The 26,540-nt window shown below is 41.1% G+C and overlaps 1 protein-coding gene across 6 annotated transcripts in view; it reads right to left on the bottom strand.

The window, feature by feature from the left end:
• LOC120730158 (unconventional myosin-IXAa-like) overlaps window positions 1-26,540 on the bottom strand; it is a 157,537-nt gene that overhangs the window by 24,839 nt on the left and 106,158 nt on the right. For all 6 annotated transcript variants that reach the window (XM_040026339.1, XM_040026344.1, XM_040026341.1 and 3 more), the window contains exons 10-17: window positions 20,653-20,769; window positions 19,060-19,194; window positions 9,308-9,429; window positions 6,830-6,971; window positions 5,216-5,411; window positions 3,909-4,028; window positions 704-779; window positions 484-627 (exon numbers count right to left, since the gene is read on the bottom strand). In XM_040026339.1, the coding sequence (XP_039882273.1) occupies window positions 484-627; window positions 704-779; window positions 3,909-4,028; window positions 5,216-5,411; window positions 6,830-6,971; window positions 9,308-9,429; window positions 19,060-19,194; window positions 20,653-20,769 (1,052 nt within the window). The remainder of the gene's footprint in view (window positions 1-483; window positions 628-703; window positions 780-3,908; window positions 4,029-5,215; window positions 5,412-6,829; window positions 6,972-9,307; window positions 9,430-19,059; window positions 19,195-20,652; window positions 20,770-26,540) is intronic.

Here is a 26,540-nt window from a genome sequence, read left to right as displayed (position 1 = left end):
CCGTTTACAACTGGGGAAGCCAATCAGAAGATTCAGACAGCGTATGAACAGCACCAAGTTAGAGTGTAAGATATCCAAGGAGTTTTTAAAACTGTGACTGACGCAAAGCTACTTTAGTAGAGTCCAAGAATAAAATTAGTTAGCAGGAAATGAGCAGAATAGGCTCCATTTAAAGCGTATCACTACTAATATTAGACCAACAGGCGCGGGCGAAGCTCAGGAAGTAGAGTGGATTGTCTACTAATTGGAAGGTCAATGGTTTTAAATTGCTCCTGATGTATTGTGTGAGTGTGTGGGTGATAGATAAAAGAGCTTGAAGTGCACAGAACAAAGCACTGTATGATTGCGTGTGCATGGGTGAATGCATGCTTGCAGGGTAAAAGCGCTTCGAGTGCTCAGCGTGATATACTGGATTGAGAATTATCAAAAACAAACAAACAAGCAAACAAAAAGACTACTGTGACTTTGTGATATGTCACTCACATTAGAATTCCCTGAGCTCTCTCTAGGAGCTTGCTGTTGTTCGAATTGAGGAAGATCCCATCTTCTTCCAGCGCGGGGCTTCCCATCGAAGAGAGGCGACCCGACCTGGAGGTGCGACCATTACATCCAACGCCGTAGCCATCCCTACAGGGAGGGAGGAAGAGTGAAGATCAGCACAGAGGCATTTTATTTAATACAAATAATACACACTCGAACTTACCAGCTGGCCTTCTCATTGAGGGCGTTGGTGCCTTGAAGATCTGACAAGGGGGTGCGGGGATTCTTCCTGGTTATACCTGGATAGGAAGTGGTGAAGGGAGGAAAAGGAAAGGAAATACAAAAAGGAGTCAAAGGTCACAGGGTTTATCAACACCTACATCTCACTCATACCGTGTTTGAAGCCACAGCATTAAGATCCAGCGCTTAAGGGTCTCCACTAATCCCCTAACTCCAACTCTCTACCGTTCTTCGTTTTCACTGCTCTAACACACTTCTTCTTTATACATGACAAACAACTATCTTCAGGGCAGTATCTCTGTTCCACTTGGACTCTATTAGAGTGGCTTTGCTATCTGAAACAAGCTATTTTAGCCTTCTTCTGATTGGCTGCCCTAAACAGCAGGTGCAAAAGAAAATTGCCCAGATTACCCGTAATTTGGGCATTACAGATATTATCTTAACAAGGCTCTTTCAAAGCAAAATATAAACATTACAGTATATGACTGTTTTCACAGGCTTACTTGTAGTAACCATGACTAGTGCACAGATGTCGAGGTGCAAAATCATCAGACTTTCTCTTTTACAGGAAAAAATAAAGACTTGAGAAATTCTCTTGGGAATTTCCTTTGAAATGAGTTGCATTGCTGGAAAGCTGTTAAATCCCACTTCTGCAAAGTGCTGCTTTACAACATTAGGATACATGACATGAATAAACACACTTGAAGTATGCAAAAACACACTCAGGCACACAAATGTGATTATCAGTGCTGAAAGGAGTGATAAAGGACGGCCAGAAAAACCGTGGGTGTCATTAAACCCTTCTGGTCTACAGAGACCTGATTCATTTGTCCGATCACTCATGCGTGGGAAAATTTTTGGTTATGAGCTTTGCTCCTAGGCTGAGTCAATCTGCCCAGAGCTCAGAGTGACCCACATACCTGATTTCTTATTAATGGCTGCAACAGAACCAGTTTACCGGGCCTCAAAACCACAAGCCACCCATTATGATCTATACAGCACAGGATTCATTTCTTTCATTAGGCCGAGCTACGTGCCTTCTTAACTCACGAGGAATCAATCCATTTAAAAACCTCTTTCACAAGGATCACCTTCCAAACTCTACTTAGATATGAATCATAACAATCCAATATAGTACCATTTAATACATAAGTGAAGATAAAACACATTAAACCTCAAGAATTACATCAATTTTCAAAAGAATGCCTCTCATATTCTTAGCAAATTGAATTTAAATGATCAATACCAAAAAATATTGCACGCTCAAATAAGTGCTGACCTTTCAGTTTTACAGAGGGTCCCTATTATTCTGGCTTCAAATTTATTGAAATATTGACCCTGCAAACCTATCTTTAAAATCTGACAAAACAAATCCACATATGAGGACAAGCAAAATCCCACATCCTTATTATTTATAAGGATAACACTTATCATACGAACGTGAAGGGTGCAATATGCAAGATTATATATGCAAGAAATATAGCTTTGTGTCAAAGACATCTGTGTTGTATATCTACTGAAGTTGGGATAGTATTCAGCTAGGACCAGCTGTACCTTTCCGTAATACCAATTTATAGCTCAAGAGAAGCTACTGACTCATCCTAGTGTCCAGTCTGTCGAACTAACACGAAAAGAAGAAGCAGCGCTCCCCAGAGATTGTTTTTCACTTTTATACAGTCTTTATACAAAGCAGGCAGTCAATAAATGAAACAAAAACATGATGACTGCAGATCCTGGGAACCAGCAGTAATGTGTGACCTGCCTTGGATTGCGTTGAATCCATGCAAAGCCTACTAGGTTGCCTATGCAGGCAGCTGATGTTGTTGCCAGCTTTTATACTTTTGCATGACACAATAGTGTACTGGTGTAAATCCCAGCGTGTAGGTGATAGCATGTACAAAACTCCTGCTAAAACTGCTAAGACTAGCCAGACTCTCAAACTAATGTGTTTGTAAGTGCTACACTTTTTAGTGACATTCAACACATAATTTGTTTATGTATTGTTTTTGGGAGATTTTCTTTCTCTTAGACTAGTCGACTTGCCTAAATACTTTCTGCTATTTAAAAAACTAGCGTCCAAAGATTAGCATGGTAGGCTAGTTGGCGATTCTAAATCGGTTGTAGGTATGAAGAATATAAAGTGCTTTAGGTGTATAGACAGGGGTGCACATAAGTGGTCCGCAGGTGCGCATTCACTGTCAAAATAAAAGACGTGCACCAGATAAGAAGTTGCAACGCGCGTTTGCGTCCATATAAAAGGCACTGTTTTTGTCCGCTAGAGTGGGATTTTCACGGCATATTCCGCACCACATCTCTATGCGTTCATCATTTGTTTGAAGCCAGCTCACCTCCTGCAACCACTTTTCCAAGAATACGTGCTTCTTTTGCAGTTCGGACTCCTTCTGATATTTCTTCCGAGGTGGAGGAACACCAAAGTAATTGCTTAAAGGAGCTTCTTCGACATCTTTAAGAGTTCTAAACAAATGTCTGTCCTCCTCCAGAAAATCTTATGCACGCAAACACGCGTTGCAACTTCTTATCTGGTGCACGTCTTTTATTTTGACAGCGAATGCGCACCTGCGGACCACTTATGTGCAGCCCTGTGCATAGACTGACCTGCTGTATGAACATATGGTTCATTATAGTTGATTTGTAATTTTAAGTGCCTTGAGTGGTCAGTTAGACTAGAGTGCTACAAAAATGTGTGTAGGCTGCACTTTTAGCCTAGCATCGCTTACACCCGCAGCAAGCCTAGTTTGCCTTTCAAGTCAGTCATAGAGGTTGGTTGTTGACTGATGATGTAACAATTATTGGCAAGTGAAACAAAAGAAAGCCACACTAAGAAACAAAAGTAACACTGCCACTTCTAGGCTAAACTGTTTCACATATTCCACCTTTACAAAACAAAAAATCATAAGTAAGGTGAGGAATAGAGAAAAACACAAATAACTAATACATACTGTTATTTCAGTTTGATCAGTCTCAATTTTTGGTTAATAATCCATAAAACATGAAACATGTATGAACAAAATACTGCAAAAATCCATGACAATCCTTTTGCAGCACAAAACCGTATCCATGGTGAAATCACTGTGTGTGGGACTGAACTGAGGCTGCACGCAAGTCTCTCCAACTTTCTTCCCACCGTCTATTAGTGTGAATGTGTGCAGGAAACTCCGGTTACTTACTGTATTTCTCATCTTTGCATCTTTGAAGGATCTCGAGGCTCCGCTGGTGAACAGGGTGGTGAAGAAAACTGAAGCTGTCAACGGTTTTAACAACAGCACAGGGAACTGCTGCATCATTCCCTAAACCAGAGAGAGGGAGAGAAAATATGACAGTAAAGTCCAGTCAAGCATCTATCAGGAATATTAAACATAATAATGGTTATACTGTGAGTGGATTAAGTCACTAAGCTCTTTGGAGTTTGGAGGTTAGATCTACACAGAGAGTAGATAAGCTGGGAATAATGAACCAACTCCATCACAACAACCTACTGTCATTCAAAACCATGAGTCAAATGCTTATGAATGCCGACTTTTGATTTTTAATACTGAAGGTTTGACGTAGTTCCTCTGGTGCCCACTGTAGTGGTACCGAATCTGTCCTCACAGAATCTATAAAAGATTGACAACCTTGCTAAACTTCCTAAAGCGAACAAAAGGCAAAGCAAAATTTTCAATTATGGAAGTTTGTAGCCGAGCTCCTGTTCAACCATGAGCACACCCCCCTGCACTTTTTACATAGCCTGGCTACTTGAGTCCCAACTGAAGACAGAAAGTTTATTATGATAAGGTTAATACACCAACTAACCATGTACAAATATTTAAAAAGGCCCACATCTTAACAATCAATCATTTTTCTGTAGCTCCTACTGTCAGCTTGGTTAATATTTGCGATGCACAGTTCAGCTTAAGGAAAACAATACTACACACCTGTATACTTAATATATAAAGAAATGTTATCAAATAGTAATCTGAGACAAACTCCAGAAAGTTTCTGTAAATATAATTTCTTCTGAAAACGAATGCAGAAAACACCATAAAAGTATCTGTAGCACCTGCAGGTAAGTAAGTCTTTCGTAACAACTGTAGGGGGAGAGAGTGCTTTTACTTCAAGTCTTCATAACATAATTACCTGACATCTAACATGGCTTGCTGTGCTGTTATTTGTACACACAGCCCAGCCAACAGTTTTGGATTATGAAATAGTGTTTTCATGTTATTTGGAAGGTTTCCATGTCTGTACACTGCACCCATAAGTTTTCAGATGCAGCTTGCTAAACCAAGCTTTCCAGTGTTAGCTAACAGCTTTAACAGTCCACTCTCTCACCCATGTGTGGTCACATTTAGCATAAAAAAGTTTTTTTGTTTTTTTTTAAAGAAGTTGTGGTTGCAACAGCCATCTTTTATATACAGTCTATTATGGCAGAACATTTTTTTTCCTGGCCTTTAACGGTTTACTGCATATACTGAACCTGCAGGGTGTTCTTCACCTGTTTTTTTGTGGGTGTGTCTGCGTCCAGCCTCCCTGAACGCCACATGAGCTCTGAAGTAAGCGCGGAGCACGGCCCAGCGAAAGGTCGCCACGGGGTCGATTCCCATCAGGCCACAGATGAAGGCGTTCTTGCTGCTCTTGAGCAAGGCCACAATGTCGGGACGCATGTGGTCAGTGTTCTTCTCCCTGAAGTCCTGGATGAAGAAAAGACGTGTTTTCAAAACTAAGTAACAGCCTATTTCTTTCCTTTAAAGAAGAACGTTAGGCAACCTTTGTAGGACTAAAGCATGAAAGCACAAAGCTGAAGTATTACAACAAACAAGGACCTTAGTTATTGCTGTGGCTGGGATTTTATTTCTTGTTTGTAAAGCTGTGGAAAGGCACTTGGCAGCAGAGTTTGCAACTATTTATGGGCAAATGTTTCACCTCTTTTCTTTACTCAGTTGTGTGGATAGAGTTAAATAGCTTGCATGATAGCGCCATCGATTTTCATCTAAGACTTGGCAAGAATGCAAATACATATTAGTATACAAAATGTCAAAATATTGCTTTAATCTTCAAAGCCATAATTAAAATGAAGCAGTTTTACAGCCTGTAAATATGTACTTAATTCACGCTTGTTGTCATGCACCTTTCGCTTCACATTAAGCACGAGGTGAGGAAAAATCTTCTCACACATCCATACGAGTGGAGAAACACATGCCCCACGCCCTCTGCCCCATCTGTCTGTAAGGAATGAAATATTCCAACTTGAAGTGGTGCTATCATAACAAAGCTTGAACTATAAACCCTTCTCTGTCCATATGAAACAAATCAGCTGTGCGCTTGCTGCCGAGCCAACGTCAGGCACATTTCACGTCTGCGGCTCTCGCTGCACGGTTTGCACCAAGCGACTCACTGGCTCTGAGCAAATATAAGATACTTTTCCACAGCTGAGATAACCAGCTGTTATGGATTTATATTATACAGTCAAACAACAATACGCTCAATCCAGTCCAGCACATGTGCTTCTTATCAAAACGCAGCTGGGAAACGAGCAGAGAATTAGATCTAACTGCAAAAATAGGTCGACAGAACAAGCAGATCTGCGGCAGGGTTTCAGGATCCATAAAGACTCGAGTGAAGTGAGACAGCTCAGACTATCAAAATCTCAATTTGATGCAAACGAAAGGTAGAAAAGTGGATGTCAGATTCCGAACTGTAGTTCCTGGCTTCATCAGTAAATTGATGTTATCACTGGAGACATGTCTCCTAACACTTTATTTAAAATGAAGTCTGCAGCAAAATTAACAGATATCAGTGGAAAAAAATCTCTTTTTTTCACGTAACTGTTTGTGCCAGCGTGCTCGGTTTAATGCCTAATTTTGGGTTCATTCGCAGCTATTAGCAGGTGGGGCCGTTCTGTAAATCCAGGGTGCAACAGAGCAAACGGTACATAAATCCTGGATTACTGTTACAGTTGGCTGCCCTGAGATTATAAGCAATTACCAACACGTGCAGGGTCGGGGACACGGTGAAACTACAACGCTGAGGCTAGAATGATCATCGGTGGTGACGTGCTACTGTAAAAAGCAGATCAGATCTTTTGCATGACAGCAGAGACTCGTCTTACCTTGACTCCGTACTTGACTTTCCCAGCGTAGTGTCTGATGATGAAGGCAGGCTCCATGACAGCGGGGAACTCGATGTAGCTGTTTCCTTCATGCTGACGCTTGAACTTGTCCAGCAAGGTCTGATTGGAAGCTTGAGGGAAACTGCAAAGACATTGATTTCATCAGGCTCGCATTCAAAGTCTCTAAAGACCAAAGTGGACACACTTTGGTTTTTAGAGACTTTTTATCTTCTGATTATTTCAGGAAAATAAGTTACAAACATTATCACCACCTGCCACATTTTTCCCACACATCTGCTTTCCTGCACTTCTCAAGCGCTCATCCCATTCCTCTAACCCCAAGAGATTAAAACTCCCTGTCACATATTTAATCCCATGACTTAAATTTAACCACAAGGGTGCTTATGAGGCCTCCACTTGCACATTCTTCTTTGGTATCTTCACCTCTGCTTTATGGACATTTAAGCCATTAACTACTAACCTCTGCTGGCTGGATCAACATTCCTGGAGATGTTTCATATCACCTCTCCTCCCTGCACCTCCAGACCGCACTGCCTACCCAGGTGGAGGTCCTGAAGTTTGATGCTGTTAAAGTCAAAATGAGCCCCCACACTCGTCTGATTCTGCAGTAACATAATCCATCTCTCCAGAGGCCCTGAAGGCTGCACTAGCTGTGAGTGATGAGATCTCCAAGAGACTTTCCTTCTTTTGCTATAGTCATTTAGCATGAAGCTCCTTCCTGCGGCAGCACAAACCCTGGGAGAGATCCTGTCTGCCTCATTTTTTTCTTCAGAGATCCCCTTTGACCCTATTTCTTCAAAATTGCTTCCCCACACCCCAACACGCACACACGCTGTACAAACAAATACATACACGGCATTCGGTCCACTCCCAACGCTATTACATCCAGATGAAGCAGCTACGCTAAGTGGCAGGTAAGATGACAGCTAACATAGATAAATATGGTTCCAAAGATGTACCGCCTGGTGTGTTTTTCTATGCGAGGGGGCTGGGGGAGCATTTGATTTGATTTATGAAGAAGAAAGATGCTGAGACAGAGAGCTGACCCGCAGTACAAGGTTTCACCATAGGAAAGGCAGAGAAAAAGCACCACCTGTTACAGTAAAAGTGGGGGAGGAATCAGTATATCTTTGGTTAAACCCTGGTACGAGTCCCAGTGTTGGTATCGATCAGGCTAATGAATGAAAAGCCTGCAGAGGGAGCAATCTGTCTCTTCAGTTTAACAGATGCACAAAAGTAGTTTCCGTGTAGCGTGATCATCATTGATGAAGCACACTGCAAGGGGACAAAGTTTAAAAGCAAGAACCAAACTGCAAGCAATAAAAGACCTATCTATACTCTGCTCTTCAACTGGTTTCACCAATAATCAGCTACATTTATATCCTCTCCTCATGTTTAGTGCCACAAGTTTTATTTATGCAACAGCAAATCCTATTGTAACGTAATTACTTATATTGTAAAGAGTCAACAAAGAATAGAGAAAATCCCAATAATCAGACAACCCCTTTGAATAAGCACTTGGCGACAGTGGGAAGGAAAAACTCCCTTTTAACAGGAAAAGAAACAGGAAGAAACCATCTAAGGCAGCTGGTTAAGTGTGAGGGGAGGGAGACGGGACAAAAGACACACAGATTAATGATAACCAATGATTAAAAGCAGAGTTGTGTATAAACACAAAGAGAGCAAAAGCAGGTGAGTAAAGTAGAAACACTCAGTGCATCATGGGAAGCCCCCAGCAGCTGAGGGTCTATTACAGTATAACTAAGGCTACATCCACACTAGCCCGGATAAATTTGAAAACTGTGTTTTTGTCTGAAAACGCTCTGCGTCTACACTAGCGTTTTCAGTCGTTTTCACAGAGTTGTGCGTCCACATTGAAACAGACGAAAACGCTTACGTTCCAGTACTGCGCATGCGTGAAACGCAAGAAGATTCGACCTGCCTCGTTTCTGTCTGCCGTTTATTTACTTTCCGGCTCTTTGAAACGTTGTGGCAAAATGTTGAGGAAAAGTTTTTTTAAATGGACTAACAATGAGGTGGAGTTGTTGCTGCGTGTAACACAAAGGTACAAAGTTGTAAAAGCGAGTGAGAATAAAATAATTTGAAGAAAAGCTATCTGGAGCATGTACAGACTGATATTAATCTTTAATAGGGCTGTCAAAATTAAGCGCAAAAAAAACAACTGCTGTATAATGCCCTCCGCTATCTTAGTTTAACTGGTCACATGACTGCATCACATGACTAAAATGTGTCATCATTTTCAAAACGTCTCCGAGTTCGCTGTCCACACTGCAACGCGAAAAATGGCCTTTTCAAATGTATCTGCTTTGGAGAGCTTTTTCAAAACGCTGCGTTTTCCTTGACCGAAAACGCCGTCTCAGTGTGGACTGTCGACTGACAGTTTTAATGATTATCTAGTAAACAAACACGATCCATGCTAATCAACAGGTGCCGTACTTGCACTCCTCGTCCAGCAGGTGGAACAGAGCTGTGGGTTTCTTGCTGATTAGGTTGATGCAGCCACTGTTGTCGATGTAGTCGATGTTGTGCCAGGTGATGCCCTCTGCCCTGTACTCTTCCTGCAAGCAAGAACAAACAGACAGGAGAAGGATGGTCAGTAACTTTGCGAAACACAAATGAAGCGAGACAAAAAACCCGTGTGTTAATGTCTTTGATCGCTATGTAGCTAAAGTCTGACAGGATTTCTTGCATATGCTGTTCTTCTGAATTGCTTTCATATTTTCCCACAGGCATATCTATCAATCAGTCTCTAGCTGCACTACAGCACGAGAGGTTAAGCATCTTACACACGCAGCAGAGATGTTTACCAGCGCTGCAACCAAACATGTTCTGTTTTGCATGAGATTTTGACTTTGATAAGCGTGGTTCGTACAGGCCAAAGAGTATGCTTATGCTTGTGCTGGCTTTCCATAGAACTCAATCAGGAAGTCTTCAGTGATGATTTCATTCCGCTGAAAAACCTGAGCCACCACTAGGAAAACACCTGGCTGCTTGCAGACTGTCAGAAAAAGCCATTTGGCAAGATCTGTCTGCCTCTGAAAGATATGACCCTGGTAACCTTGACACCCCTAAGTAAGAAACCAGCGAGCCTCTGCCAGCTGGAGGCGGAAAGCATGAAAAGTTGATTGGGGCGGGATGAGGTTAATGTTCTGCTCTACTAAGAAAACTACTGTTGAGGTACATTTGAGAAAGTCATGTAAACAGTTGCTGCTCCAAAACCTCGCAGGTTAGAGAGTGTCTTTCAGTTAGGCTGCTGGAAAAGAGGATGCACACTCAGCAAAAGGTTTAATGGCAAGCACCACCAAAGCAGAAACCTAGCTGAAAAAAAACCATAAGAAAAGAGGGTGGGGGTATCAGATTAATCAGCTGGACAGCATTAAACAAGCAGCCAATATCCAAAGACAGTAAGAACAAGGAACTGATAATTGTGCTACGATTAGAGCCTTCATGTTCGACGACATGGGCTACACTGCAAACAAGTCCTCAGAAATCTCCTGATCACTGAAAATGACTGGATTGGTTGTTTGCATGAGCTCTTAATACGAGTTTTAGCGACCTCTAGTGGGCGTGTGTGAGCTCATGTAAAATGAGCACTTATATCGCTACCCTTACACCTCTTTTGCGCGGACACAGTGTGGGTCCTGGTGCTGAGCCAGTTCTTCCTAGCTGCCTTTTGAGAACATATTATATTACACCTCGTCGCTAGCAGAAGTTGGAGTCAATCACATCAGCCAATAACTGCTTTCTTACAGCACTGAGCAGTCACATATTTTTGCCTACCAAATTTGTGGTGGAAGCTTTTGCTTTGAACAGATTCTAGACTGGGCCCCAACCATAGGTAAGTTGATTGGACATTTCTGTCGCACGACGTTTCTGTCGCACGACAGACAGGCGACCTGCCCATGATGTACTCGGTCAGATATCCCCGTGGCAGCTGGACTCAACCCTGAATTGGATACATGGAAGAAAATGGATGGATTCAAAGACTTCCTAAAGCTTTCTTACCATGTCTAATGCTCAAAAAGGGTTTACTTGAACCTAAAAAGTACTCAACAAGTGAAAATTCCTCACCACACTCCATCTTCTGTCTCCCAGCAAAAAGTTGGGTGTGTTTGTACCCTGGCAATAAGTCAATTCAAAAACAAGCAGTAACACAGGAATGTGCATAATGATTAATGACTAATCCTAAAATAAACCCAATTGTAAATGTGACTGTATGGGAACAAGTTCAGGGTTTATGTGTGCTTGGCATACCAGTTCGAGTACTGTCATTTTTAGGTGTCATAGTGTAGTTCAGTCTTACATTTACACGTTTGCATCCTTTATATGGCTTTATTAGAGAGCAAATTTGCATAATGAAGAAAGAGAAAAATATTGTGGAGCATATGCTGGCCATTCGTTAAACTGAATAGCGATCAAAAATTCAAAGCGGAGCTGCAACATAGTTTCACATATGCGATATGTCTGCCCTCTCCTTGTTTTAGGCTGCTGAATCACTGATGAGGCATTTAGAACATGTGGCGTGTTTTGCTTTTATTCCGAGGTCGCACCGGATCAAGTAAAATGAAAACAGAGGCGTAAAGAAGTTTAAATCTCTTTTTGTTTAAATCTCATCAAGGACGAGCTCCGGCACCGCTGGCTGACGCGGTTCATCTGGCTACATTTGTTGTGTCTGTGAGAGTTTGTGAACATGCACACTCAGTCAGAGAGAGAGGGGCAATTAGATACAGACACTCTGATAATGAGATAAGCACACACACGCGAGCACTAATCAGCCATTTTATTACATAGGCACATTAACGTAAACATCCCGACCCAGCAGACAGACTACAAAGTGGTGACTCAGTATGTGAAGAATGTACAGAAGGTCTTTCAGCCATGATTCAACCAAACAGCAAACCAGATCCAACAACTTAGAAACAGCTGCTTTAGGAATTTTCTTTATGCACTGCAGAGCGACCCTCTAATTTTTATATGCAAGACCCTATTCATGGAAGTCCTGTTAACACAGTAATTGAGAGTAGCAAATAAATGCCAATCAAGGTCTCGTTCTAGTTGAGCTGGCAGAAAGGAGAGCTCAGATGAAAAAATGCTAACAGAGGAGACGGACTAAAGCTATATCCAGTCTGATATGTTTTTATTTTAAAGTCGTTTTTAAAGTGGAAGTGATCCCTGCTCATTGGAGCATTTCCAAAATGATTTCTACCTTTACTGACACGTCTGTTTAAAAATATTACACTGACCATTCAGTGGGCACAGGTGCTGGTGTAAACAGGAAGCAGATGGTGGGTTTGCTTGGAGAAAATATAACAGAGGAAGAAGAGAAATGGCTAAAAGAAGAAAGATTCCTTTGCCTGGACCATTGGTCTCAGGATTTGCAGCTGAGTGTGAAGCAGCTGGGATGAGAATTAGCAAGTCTGAGGCCACAGTTCTCAGTGGGGAAAAGTTCGGAGAGCCCACACTGGGACAAGAAGGAGTCACCGCCCCGACAGGAGGACTTCAAGTTTCTCAGAGTTCTTGTTCACAAGTGAGGGGAGAAAAAAAGATTTAGACGAGCAGATTGTGTGGTACACGGAGGAGAGACGAGAGGCCTAAGCGTGAAGATGTTCATTTACTCCCTAATCTACTACTCCTAACCTTACCTGTGCTCACAAAATCTTGGTAGAATGACATCGAGGACAGAAGTGGAGGAAACAAACTTCCTGCAAAGGGTGTCCGGGCTCTCCCTTTGACAGGGGGGGAAGACGATCAAGGTCACTTGCCTGCTTGTTTATTTTGTGACTGTGCAGATTTGTTCACGGAGTTTCTCCACAAAAACTCTCAGCTATCTTTGTGACGCCTGTTATTTGGGCAGCTATTAAAAAACATGATCAAAATTAACTTAATTTTAATCATTTCTGGGGCACTGAAAAAAGTACTTCTACTACCTTTTCTGTGAATGGGTGCTTAGTTCTGATTTAAACTCATACCAAGTTTAACTCAGACTCTGTTGAGGGCCATCTTTCTGTCTTTGTCTCTGAAATATAAGGCTGATAAGATTTCCCCAGTACAATAGAGGCTTCAGATCCTCCACAAAACATGATGAAATAAATTTGGCAAAACCAAACCACTGTAAACAGAGAGAGATGTAACTGATATTGGACCCCTAAAATCCAATCTGCAAGCAATAAAAGCCCTCAAACCTCCCGCTAAGTCGAAAGTGAGCCGGGAGTTCTGTTGCGGTCGATGAGGTTGGTCAGGATTTGTGGTCATCCTTCCATCCATTAGTCAACCATGTGTCTGTTCTCTCCTGCGTAACTCAGTGCAGCATTCAAGCAACCCGGATTGTGTTTGGCTGAAAGCCCCGGTGTAGAGGTGAGGGAGGGTGTGTGTGTGTGTGTGTGTGTGTTTCTCGATTGCTCCTGCTATCTCTCCACTCCCTCCGTCTTTATATTTCTAACTCACTAAGCTCCTGTCTCTCTTATTATGACAGCAGAGTGTTTTTTGAGCAGACAGGAGGAACAGTGGTGCAATAATTGGAGATGGAGCAAGTTCTCGTGGTTTTAAAAGGGTGAGGAGAAAAAGACATCAAAACTGGCAGAGATGCAAAAAAAAAAAGACGGGCTGGAGTGTGTGCTTTGGGAAAAAAGGGGCATCCAGAAAGGAGAAAACTAGCAGAGACCAGAGACCATGAAATGTCAAAGAAAATTCAAAGACTTATCCATTAATGTTGTAAGGTTGGTGGGTCCTCAGTTAAAGTTTTGCATTCGGCTCCAGTTAGTGTCATTACTGGCAGCATGAAGCCATAAATGGACACTACAAAGGTTGCACAAGTAGTCCGACTGCTCCAGGATGGCACATCAATATATGTTTATTGCCAAAACGTTTGCTGTGTTTCCCAGCACAGTCTCAAGGGCATGGAAGAGATTCCAGTCAGGTAGTTACTCTAGAAGAGCTGGACAGGGCCGTAGAAGGTCTTTAAGCCATCAGGACTGGTATCTGCTCCTTTGTGAAAGAAGGACCAGGATAAGCACTACAAAATCACCTACAGCAGGTCACTGGTTTAAATGTCTCTGTGCTCGCTGCCCGGCACCATGGAGCCAATTGCCATTGAATACCAGAACTGGGAGATCCACTACAAGCACCCTGTGCTTTTTCCTGGAGGATGAAACATTTGATATCATCGACTGGCCCTCATGCTCACCTGACCTACATCCAATTGAACACCTGTGGGACATTATGTTTCTGCCAGGTTGCACCTCAGACTGTCAGGAGCTCAGTGATCCCCTGGTCCAGATCTGGGAGGAGATAGGACACCATGGACACCAAGGCCGTCTCGCTAGGAGCATGTCCCGACGTTTGGATTCAGTCCTGATATTTTTCATTGTGACATCCTTTCCTTACCCGGTCCATATCAGTATAAATATCCATCCCGATTGTTTTTATGTGTGTTTTTATGGTTTCATTGTAGGTGGTCCAAAAGATTTGTTTTAACTATCATATAATTTGGACTCCAGCGTTTTGCGCTATCTCCTGAGCCACAGCTGCCCCATAAAAATGAATTCATGAGTATGACCATTAATACAATAAAGAGATTGTTTTGGTAAAATTGGCACGTTCCTAAGGATCCTATTAATTCAGAGAAAAACCTCATTGCTTTGTCTGAGGAAAAAGTAAGCTGCAGAATTCTCTGTCAGATGACGATAAACCTTTCCACATGTTTTTTATTTCAGTTCGGAGTCAGTGTGATATCTCCCAAGGTAAACACGATACTGTGTTTGCCTTAGGCGGTGGCCATCATATATGTTTTCTCACTTTGATACACCGTCCTCGTACAGACAAGAAATCAAGCACCAACTGGCATGTAGAGTGTAAACACTAGACACTCACACCCTCCTCGATCCAGCTGAGGGCTAAGGTTGGTGCGGCGCTATTAGCTTTGGCTCCTGTTCCAAAGATAAACACGCAGCACTGATAAGACCAGCTGGTTGGCTAGAGCGGATTGTAGCCCAGAGGGAAGAGAGGAGGAAAATCCCCTTGATGGAGAGCTAAAACCGCCTTTCAAAAATGAGGCGTATGAGCTGACAGAAAGCATGCATTTTGCTCGCATTCAGAAAACAGGTTACATCTTTTCTGGACACACGATCCTTCTTAAAAACGAGCATAAGCAGTAGATCTTTATTACAGCTCAATTAATGGGCTACAACCCAAGCACGGAATCCACAAATGGCTCCAGTCTTTGAAACTTAAAGGTTGAATAGAAATTAATTCAACCTTAATAGTAAAAAAAAAAGATCACATCTTCAAAAATACTAGGAAAATTAAAGTGAAAAAGAAAAGAGTAAAGAGCTGCAGTTAGCTGGAAGTAGACAATATGATCTGTTTTATTTCAATCAGCTCCATTTCACTTGATACTATTGTTAATACTCAGAGTACTACTCCAGCAAAATTAAGCTCTCATAGTTTGTAACGGCAGCTCTGAGGAAAGCATGACCATGGAAGTGTTCAGACTGCACAACAGTAATCTATTAATGCCAGGAATCTTAGAAAACTCTCAGAAAGGCAGAGTGTTAATCCTCTGGGATTAACCAGGTAATCTGAACCCCACAAATAAAACTTGACATCAAACAGCCCACAACACCTACAGGGTCATGATTAGTGTTTAGTTACCTTCTAAAGGTGAGTGCCAGCTGATCTGAGGTCAGCAGTCAAAGGCTCAAAACAAAGCCACAGGTAGGTGTGAAGAGCTTTCTCTCCGTATCACATCAGAGTAAGGCTCGCAATTTTATTCAAACAAACGCAAATCAGTTGAGATCTGGCAGCTCTTTATTTTGAAGCTCTACCAGCTTCCCCCAGAGGGGCCCAACACCACCTCAGCTGTTGTTCTGTTAAATAAACTCAATGATAGCCAAAGTTTCAGAGGACACCGGTGATTAAGGATAATAAACATGAACTCTTTTGAAACAATATTTGATGCAAGACTGGCCATCTCAGGAGCACTTTGACTCTTACTAACTCAATGTAACAGAGGAACACGCCTTTAAATGGAAGCACCTTACAAAACAGAGATATTCATCAGTGACAGACCGAACTAAAAATAAATAAATTTACTGTACTTTTAAAACAAATAAGATCATGACTTGTGTAATTAAGGTAATCTTTTATTCTTACACGGTGCTTCAGTTGGTAGAGCTCAACTACAGCACTGCAGAAAAACATATTATGCATAGTTTCTTTCAAAGAGTCTTAACTGGAAATATGTTAAGGCCTCCAATGCTATGAAAACACATTTTTTCTATTCCCCTAAAACACCAGCAAATCCACATTTGACAGGCTAAAAAATACCCAAAATGACAGTTTTGGAGTGGCCTAGCTGAAGTATGGCCTTAAATCCAATTGACATGCTTTGACATGACCTTAAACATATACATGCTTAAAAATCTCCAATATGGTTGAATTAAAACAATTCTGCAAATAAGAGTTGTCCAAAATTTCTCCACAGCAATGTGAAAGACTCATTGCTAGTTATTACAAATGCTTGATTGCAGTTCTTGCTACCAAATGTGGCACAACCAGTTATTAGTTTTAGGGAATAGTTATTTTTTAACCCGGGGGCAGGTAGGTTTGGTTAGTTTTTTAAATGAAAACACCATTTAAAAAAGGATTTTGTATTTTTTTGGGTTATCTTTATTTAATATTAAAATGTGTTTGACAATCTTAAACATGTAAGTGTGAGAAATATGCAAAAAACAAAGAAATCAAGAAAGGGAGGAAATACTCTTTTCACAGATCTCTAAATTTGAGGACATTTGGTAGTAAAATGTGCAAAAAACATCACATCCTGAGTTTTTAGATACAAATCACTCTATCAGATGTTGGATGCAGAAAGACAGATAAAGACTTATTTTTGAAGTTACGTTGCAATCTGTTCTGATCAGTCCTGCCAGTCTCCTCTCTGAATTGTAGAAAAATACTGGCTGGGTTAAAATGTCATCCTGCATGTGTGTGTAGCCTGAGGGCTAACAGTGAGAAACAGATAACAGCGCCATTAGCACTGGCTGACTGCCAGTTTGTTATCTTCATTAAGACTGAAGAGACGTTTACTGCACTTGTTTGCTGCCATTATTCTTTTTTTGTTTTCACACTCCCTTCCTCTCTTAGCTTCACCATCAGCCATCAGCTAGCATGTTAAATTGCCACGGCCTATCAGTGTTCAGCAAGAGGGAGAGGAGAGCTGACAGCTACTCTGACACAGTCCGTCTGATTTGAGACTCATAATCTCCCCTAAATGATCCTTCTCTATTTTTCCTTCTCAGTTCTGTTGTCCACTCGATGTGATTTGGAAACAACAACAGAAACAACACGGCACGCAGAATATTAAGTGGGTTAGCAGTTGGCATCCAAATAAAACAGCATGAATATATAATGTAACTGATGTGGGATTTTTGACTGATAGAGGCTAGTTTTGATGCTGCAGATGAGTTTGCTCTGAGATGCAGCAGTGGTGAAAGAGAAGGAGGCATGAATAGTAAACAAGTCAATCCAACGACCTGCACAAAGCTATGTTAGCAGCACTAAGCTGTCAGGATCCATGCTGCTCAGCTTGACTCATGCACTCTAACCCAGCCTGTCAGCCTGTTCTGAGTATTCAGCACTTTTTCCTCTGACCTTTCACATTAATAGATGTGTGTGCTACCCTAGCCCAACTGCATAATTACAGCTGCTTTCACAGTAGTGTCACAGGAGCACTACGCACGCTCACCAGAGGAATACAACCGGCATGATTAAGGCTGATGATATATGAGAGGAGTCCACATGAAGAACTAAAGAGTTTCCCATGATCATGTTTTCAATAAAAATTATCACGTTATCAACCAGCCTTAGTTGTCATGTCCAGAATGTTCTGTAGATGACTACTTAGCAGCTGATGCTTCCTAGCATCTGTCCAGATCTCAGCTTTTGATGTAGTTGCCCTTGGTGTATCAGGATCGGCCTTACAGTGGTTCTCTTCATACCTATCTGACAGATCTTTTTTGTGGCTAGTTTTAAGTACAGATCTCCCCCTCCAGTTCATGTTGGTGTACCCCTTGGTTCTGTTTTGGGGCCTCTGCTGTTTTTATTGTATTCGCTCCCCCAGGACACAGACTGTTAACCTGTAAGGATCTCCTATCACTACTATGCAGATGATATTCACTTGTACGCCTAATTTCACCCAAATGAAATGCTTAAACTCCATAGTTTATGAAAGAGACACTGTTAAACAGTGGATGGCAGACAGTTTTCTTCAACTAAACCAAGACAAAACTGAAATAATTATCTTTGTGCCAGAAAAATGCACATCTGGGATAAAGGAGACACTTATACCTCTTAGTGCTGCTGCCAGGCTTCTGACAAAAAACAACACAATGTGACTCAAATGGGACTCCAATCCTGATGCAGCTACACTGGGCTCCGGTTTATTTCAGAGTGGAATTTAAGATTATTTTATTGACTTGGAGAGCTTTTCACAGACAGGCACCAGGTTATATCAGAGGGATACTGCATCCATATGTCCCTGGCAGGTCCCTGAGGTCCTATAACCAGGGCCTGCTGATGGTCCCCTGCACTAAGCTGAAAACAAAAGGAGACAGAGCCTTCTATTCAGTGGCCCCCAGACTCTGGAAATCTGTTCCTTTGGATTTGACACTGGTGGACTCTGTGGTCTCTTGTGAAAACCAGTTAAAAACATATCTTTTTAAATGTGCTGTTTTGCTTTTTATGCATTGTTGGATCTTGTAAAGCATTTTGTGATTTTATATCTTGAAAGGTGCTATATAAATAAAGCTTTACTTACTTGCTGTTTGACTGTAAATGAAGTAGACTTTGACACATGTACTGACACATCTGACTTAAAAGGAACCTGCACTGATTTTGCACATCAAATCACTTTTCTTCTAGCACCTCTTTAACATACTGCGTTCAGAGGTTCAACTAAAGAGGAAGCCATGCGTCACACATCAGAAAAAATTACTAATGTCCCTCCACCTCACCGCTTTGAGTGCATGCATATGCAGACGTCGAGAAGCAGATCCTGTTTGAATGTTTGCACGTTTTTAACGTCACTGTAGTTCCAGCTACACACAAAATGCAATGACGTGTTATCAGCGGCTGCACAATGATTATTGTGTGGAGGAAAGAAAAGGAAAGGAAAAACAGTAACATTACCCTACCTGCTCCAGTTTGAAGATGTGTTGGTTGAAATAGTGCTGAAGTCGTTCATTGGCGAAGTTGATACAGAACTGTTCAAAACTGTTGTTCTCATAATCCTCAAAGCCAAAGATGTCCAGCACTCCTATAGACAGGATCTGGTGGAACAGGCAGACCTCAGATTTAATCAGCGTGATTTCTTTTTAAAGGAAGACTCTTCCTTTTGAAACACTGTAAACATGAGTAGAAATGCATGATGCTTTGACCAACAGCATCTTTATTTAGAGATGTTTCCCTTTACGTCCCACTTGCTCCAGCCTCTCACTTGCCCCCCGGGTGTCAGTAAGATTCATGTCATCATGCATCATTAATATGCACCATCTAAAGAAGGCATTCACTCAGAGAAGGCCTTTAATTATGAAATGGACTGTAAAAGCTGCTTCTCATTTAATTGAATGTTATTCAGCAGCGTTTTATTTCCCTCTGAAGGCTCATTTTTTATAGTTTGGCATAAAAAACATACAAGGACACATGGCATATATATATAATCTGGTATCTGAACATAAGAACAATGACCTTGATGGAAATTGCACCCTCATCGACCCCTGACAAACACACAGACAGATGATGTCAGTGCCAAGGGAGGCACTCACACGCACTCCTGTTTTCACCATTTCAGAGGACGCTGCATTGACTTACATTCATTTCCTGCAGGCTAAAGCACTGCTCATCAATACTCGAACCTTAAACTAAGTCCTCAGCCTAAAATCAAATGATTTACATCCTGTGGACTGTTTTTCCTCACAGAAAGGGGCAAATTCCCACAATGTGACTGTGTAAATAGATTTATGTCCCCACGATATGAATAAGACAAGTACACACATCCACGCACACACAGGCAGAGTGCTGGGACATCAGAGGACCATGGGGGGTAAACCGAGCTGAAGGGAACTTGATGCCATCTGCCCAAATGTTCCTAGCATACACACACACACACACACACACACAACGATCTGTTTTCCAATTCCTTCGATGCACCCACTGGGTTTGGCTTGCCAGCTGCCAACACACACACACACACACACACACACACACACACACACACACACACACACACACACACACACACGTATACACACATATCACACCCTCTGCCTCTAGGAATAAAACAAAAGGAACAGAAATAGAAGAAAGAACAACATGGCCAATATTTACTCAGTGTAACGGTATAATCGTTTAATAATAATAATAATAATAATAATAAAAATAATAATAATAATATTTGTCTAACAAAAGTACTAAAATCAGGTTTAATTACTACAGTTCATAACAACTCTGTTCCATTTAAGGGTATGAGCCGGTGGTGTAACCTAACTAATATTATTAATGACAATATTTGAAGGATATTTCTAATATGAATTTTCAGGGAGATCATTTTATTTGGACACTTGGACACACACACACACACACACACACACACACACACACACACACACAGGTGAAATCAAGATGACAATAACTGGAGGAAAGGCGATCTAATCAGAGATATCCAGTTTAAATTAGACCTTGTTAAAGGTGTCTGACTTTGTGTTCGTGGAGTGTGTTTTCATTCCTACCTTTGAACTGTCCTCCAGGTCCTTGTTGTTCAGCAGGGCATGGTTGGTCCTGAACACAATCCAGTCAAACAGCGCGCTGTACAGTGACTTGGCCATGGAGTCCCTCACTGTGCCCGCCTACACACAAACAAACACACACACAGACAAACAACGTGATCAAAAACATATGGATTTTATAATCTGAAACAGAAGCTAGCTCTGTGGATGTTTACTGCTTTCACTCACAGTCTTGCTCAAGTAACTTTTTTAGCTTTTTTCCCCCACTTGTTCTGTTACTGAGACTGGATCATTGTAATGTTAAATGTGTAAAGTGGGCAGAGAAAACGTTCTAATAAAATCCTGCTGCAGCTGAAACATTTGATGGAAGAGATTAAACAGACAGAAAAGCAATGGAGAAAAATGAATCAGTGGATGTTGTTTTAAATCAAAAACTGCTCATAATTTGGCGATGGCTGCAACAAAAACCTCATCCAGATTTTTCTGAAAACAACAACATTTATTCAAACATTAACTTTGATCTGCCTAAAGACTCAAAGCACAGGAAAGAAGTTAGCCTGACTGCAAGAATAATCTACATACCAGAAGCTCCAAATTTAAATGACTGATGTTATGGTCTTCTTAGCTTAATCTCTATGCACACAAGAGTACTGAATATGCACGCAAAGACATTTTATGTGTAAACTCGTTCAGCTGCTAGTTAATACAGATATCAATTCAGCCAGTGGACACGATCGAGACAATCTGCTGAAGTTCAAACTGAGCATTAGAACGGGGCAGAAAAGTCATTTAAGTACTTTTAATGTGGCACGGTTGTTGGTGCAACAACAAACATTTTCTGCTGCAACAGTTAGACCGTAGTGTCAGAATTTGGTGTGAACAGCATGAAAGCATGGATCCATCCTGCCTTGTATCATCAGGTCAGGCTGGTGCTGGTAGTGTAATTGTCTGGGGAATTTTTCCTGACCCTTAGTGCCAACTGAGCATCCTTTAAACATCACAGCCTACCTGAGTATATTTGATGCTCATGTCTGTTGCCGTATGAACAAAGTGTACCCAATCTTCTGGTGGGATAACACACCACGTCACAAAGCTCAAATCATCTTAAACTGGTTTCCTGAACATGAGAGTGAGTTCACGGTTTTAAAACAACTTCCGCAGTCACCAGATTTTAATCCAACGGAGCATCTTTAGGATGTGGCAGAGCAGGAGATTTGCATCATGGATGTGCAGTCGACAAATCTGCAGTAACCAGAGATCCAACGTGGTACTATCAAATATAATGGACACTAAGTGTATATGATCACGATTTAGATGAGCAGGAAGGTAAGAGGTGACTGGCATTGTGTTTTTGCAATGCATTGCTAGTTTTTCTCTAGTTGCTAGCATTGATCCTAAGCATAATCAAAGTCAAAGTTAACTTTATTTTCATCTCTGCTATATACAGTACAGTATATAGAGAGACGTGCGACAAGGCTCCAGTTCCATTCAGTGCAAAAAACAAGAATAAATATAAGAAGAATAAGAATAAATATACACTTAAGACTGAGGTAAAGATAAAAGGAATAAATATACATTTTAAAATTAGGGTAAAAAGGATCAATAACAGTCTAAGTTTCCAATTTACAGTTGAATAATTTAAAGTGACCTTGAAGTGGTTTAAAATGACCAGCGTAGCAGCTTTGCAGTTTACAGTATTGAGTGATTTAATGTTACAGACACGTGAGGATCAATCCTCTTATTTCAAACCTAAATTAATAACCTTTGTTCCATTAATGTATAACATGCTTATTTTATTTTTAGGCATCAAAACATCAGGATGTATAATTACAGCAACAGGCAGCTGAAAAGAGCCAGCAGTCAACAATCAGAAGTTGCTTAAGGAAAAATAATCGAGCTACTTGCTTGAGTAAGTTATCATCAATGTTAACAGCCTATCAGTGGCTGTGCTACTGTAACTTAGAAAAGGCAATGTACCCGAGGCTCCTGTTATGAATAAACTGTTAGGCAGTATAACAACAGCCACTTTGTATTTAAAGGGCAAACAGAGCCCCTGTTTAAGTTCCCTGTCTGCTCAGAGTTAGTGGTCTTATGTTTTGTAGGCTCGCTGTGCACAGTGCTGTAATACTTTTGGAGTTTTCAGTCATGAGCCAGAGCCTTAAGTATCTCCAGACCTACAGATTAGTATTTGCACAACATTTTTTATAGTTCACTTTGTGATCCATTAAAAAAACCCAACCCACTGTGTCTCAATGAGCAAAACAGCAACTATTCTTTCTCTTTAGAGACGATGAAAATCATGCTAAGCTAACATAAGCAGACCTGACTTGGACACCAGAGCATGTTCTCTGTCACGAATAAGTGTTATGATTGAACAGGGAGTGTAATGACACAAAGGAAATCTGCTTCAGCTAGGTCAAATATTTTTATGCCAGGAACCCCAAAATATTTGTGTAATACCCCAATCCAAAAAGGCTGCTAAATGTGATCCAATCAGAGAGGATTTCATCTATGGGACAATCAAAAAGAATCACAGAATCAGTTGTGTTGTTGTAAATAACTCTCTCATCTTGATGTAGGTTTATCCCTCACAGAGCCTTATGTCATGTGACTATCGAAAAGCCCTGTGGCAAATTCAAGTCAGTCAACTTCACAATTCAACATATATAATTCCTTAAAATAGTTGCCTCAAGGTACTTTATATTGTAAGGTAAAGACCCTACATTAATTAAGAAAATACCCCAACAATCAGAAGACCCCCTATGATCAGGCACTTAGTGACAGTGGTAAGGAAAAACTCCCTTTTAACAGGAAGAAACCTTCAGCAGAACCAATTATTCTTATACAGTCCTTTTCTACTCTCGTTTTATAAAGTGATGGATACAACATGTTTAAGTGCTTTCTATGTAACATTCATACACAGTCATGCTCCAGTGGATGCATCGGAGAGCAGCCCAAATATCCTTGGGCAAGATAGTAACCCCAAATATTCCTGGCAGGCAGACTGGAATGATCGAACATTTACCATTTTTTTTATGAGATGCACTAATACCAGGCTAGCTAAGCATTTATTGAGATAAAAGATTCTGGCAGATAGACCAGCAGGGCAGCAGGATCTGGACACTCAGTATTCCTACACATGCAGTTTTAGTCCTATAACAGTTATATGCAGAATGTAGATAAATCAGAAAGCTACCAGTATTGTTAGCTAACTATAGCAGTTTGCTACCTAGCAATTAGGAGCACGGCGATCCACTGTCTTCAGAATATCAATGGCATCCATTGCCTTCGAGCAGCAAGAAGTAAAATAACTGCTGGTGCAGGCTCACAAGTTAAGCCTTTCTCAGCTTTGAGGGGAGCAGTTGAAATGACTTCCTATGAGAGTAAAGGTTACTACTGATTACCATGAGGGAGGTGTCAAAAACATTTAGAAGGTTAGCTAGGTGTCCTTCCAAAGGAGGGCATGTTTTTCTCAGCAGGGGTGTTGGTCTCCGAGTATGTCTTTTTGCTTTGCTGCTATGTTAGTGTTCTCCTCTCAGATCATACACTTATTGTTGATATCTGTGAGCTAGCTGAAACCATAAGAGGTGATAGTTTCTACTAAAAGTTTTTGGGGCCTTTTCTAACCACTATTTTAATAACTGCAGAGGCCGAGCACACCAACGCAGATGCACAAAGGACTGAAAGTCTTGCAGCAAACCACTATGATGAAGCAAAAACGTGCATTTTTAAAAGCTGTCTCCTCTCTTTTACATTATTGATTGCTTGTGATATATTTTTAGCAGGCAGGCCTGTGACGTCTCTGTGCCCACAGACTTATGTAAGATTGATATGAATAATACAAAAAGAATCACAATTTAATTGCTGCAGCAGGAACTTGGGATTGGCAGATCTGAAGTGAACATTTGACATGCCCACTGAGCACGTGTCGTCTCTGTATTTTGCCATGTCACTTAATTATTCATAAAAATGGGACAAGTTAGGAACTAGAAGGGAACATGGCTGGAAGCAAATGCGTAGAAAATGTTTCACTCAATGCCCACCTAAGCAACAGATGAAATAATTAGCAGGACTTTATCGGAGGCTTTTGTAAAGTGCAGCAATACGGACTGTTAAACTGGGTCTTAGCTGGTGTTTCTGATTATAAAGCCCTGGAAGGGGAACTTGTTGTTTTCTCTGTCTCCATCTCTTTCTCTCGTTCCTCCTCCTTGAAAAACCACAGGAGGCGTGAAACACCAGCATGAGCTCACACTGCACGTGGCCTGCTAGCTTCCTCGCTGCAGGATGTTTTATCTAGGTATTTCACCACAATATGCCAGTGTGCATATGTTTTTCATTTGCATTTATGTACTTGTTATCTGTGTCAGTGCCCATATATGTATGTTTACTGGGTGTTTGTGATGCATTTTACAATCCATCACCAATAGGGGAGTGGTTTTATACTTCTCATCATCATATAGCTTAAAACTATCATAAAGTGACGCTTCATATATGAATGGAAGCCATTTGAATGAGGGTCTGATTATTCCCCACCATCAACGCCTGATCCCCGCACATACACTTCCCTTTCACTATGTCTGTCTTTCAAACAGGAAGAAGGAAGTGGTAGAGTCAAATAATCTGTAGCCACATCAAAATTGTCAAACCACTTGTCTTATCGTGACCAGCATGGACCCGCGCGTGCTTACAGACACACACACATGCATGCAATCAAGATCTCACACACGTACAAACTCGCTTCTAAACCCAGACTAAATCACACAGGGGTCAGAGTTATGCGCATCCAGCTTGGATAACAAAGGATATCTATAATAACAGCTATTTAATAAAGTGATGCCAATCCATTAATTTTTTCCTGCTCATCCAACTGAGGGTCGTGATCGGGCTGGAGCCTTGATGTCAAACAAAATCTTTTTTCTTTATTTCTTTTGTTACAAAACGGTATTTTTGAGCAGCAGATGGCCTGTGTGCCTGAGATGACCGTACCCCCTTTTTATGACATCACATTCTTGATCAACAACCCTTCTTTTTTCTTTACGTTTCACAACTTAAAAAATGTAAAAAAAAAAAATCCTGCTTTCACTATTAGCTTATGTCTGACAGCTAATGTATATATAAAGATGGTTGAAATGTTACTGAGATACTGCTCAATGCAGGCTTCAAATTTCCACACCAAACTTGTGTGAGTTACCTTTTTGTGTGACTGGCTTTTAAACTATGTTTAAACTACGTACAACTAAGATAGTAAAAAATCTGCAGCTCAAAACAGATTTCTGCTGAAAGAAATGTTCTACTTTCAGCAAAAGAATCTGAAAACAATCTGTCAAACTCTGAATACAGGGAGTGCAGAATTATTAGGCAAATGAGTATTTTGTCCACATCATCCTCTTCATGCATGTTGTCTTACTCCAAGCTGTATAGGCTCGAAAGCCTACTACCAATTAAGCATATTAGGTGATGTGCATCTCTGTAATGAGAAGGGGTGTGGTCTAATGACATCAACACCCTATATCAGGTGTGCATAATTATTAGGCAACTTCCTTTCCTTTGGCAAAATGGGTCAAAAGAAGGACTTGACAGGCACAGAAAAGTCAAAAATAGTGAGATATCTTGCAGAGGGGTGCAGCAGTCTCAAAATTGCAAAGCTTCTGAAGCGTGATCATCGAACAATCAAGCGTTTCATTCAAAATAGTCAACAGGGTCGCAAGAAGCGTGTGGAAAAACCAAGGCGCAAAATAACTGCTCATGAACTGAGAAAAGTCAAGCGTGCAGCTGCCAAGATGCCACTTGCCACCAGTTTGGCCATATTTCAGAGCTGCAACATCACTGGAGTGCCCAAAAGCACAAGGTGTGCAATACTCAGAGACATGGCCAAGGTAAGAAAGGCTGAA

The sequence above is a fragment of the Simochromis diagramma genome, unplaced genomic scaffold, assembly GCF_900408965.1.
Source record: "Simochromis diagramma unplaced genomic scaffold, fSimDia1.1 OVJJ01000293.1, whole genome shotgun sequence".
Lineage (NCBI taxonomy): Eukaryota > Metazoa > Chordata > Actinopteri > Cichliformes > Cichlidae > Simochromis > Simochromis diagramma.
This window is presented reverse-complemented; position numbering and strand designations above follow the sequence as displayed.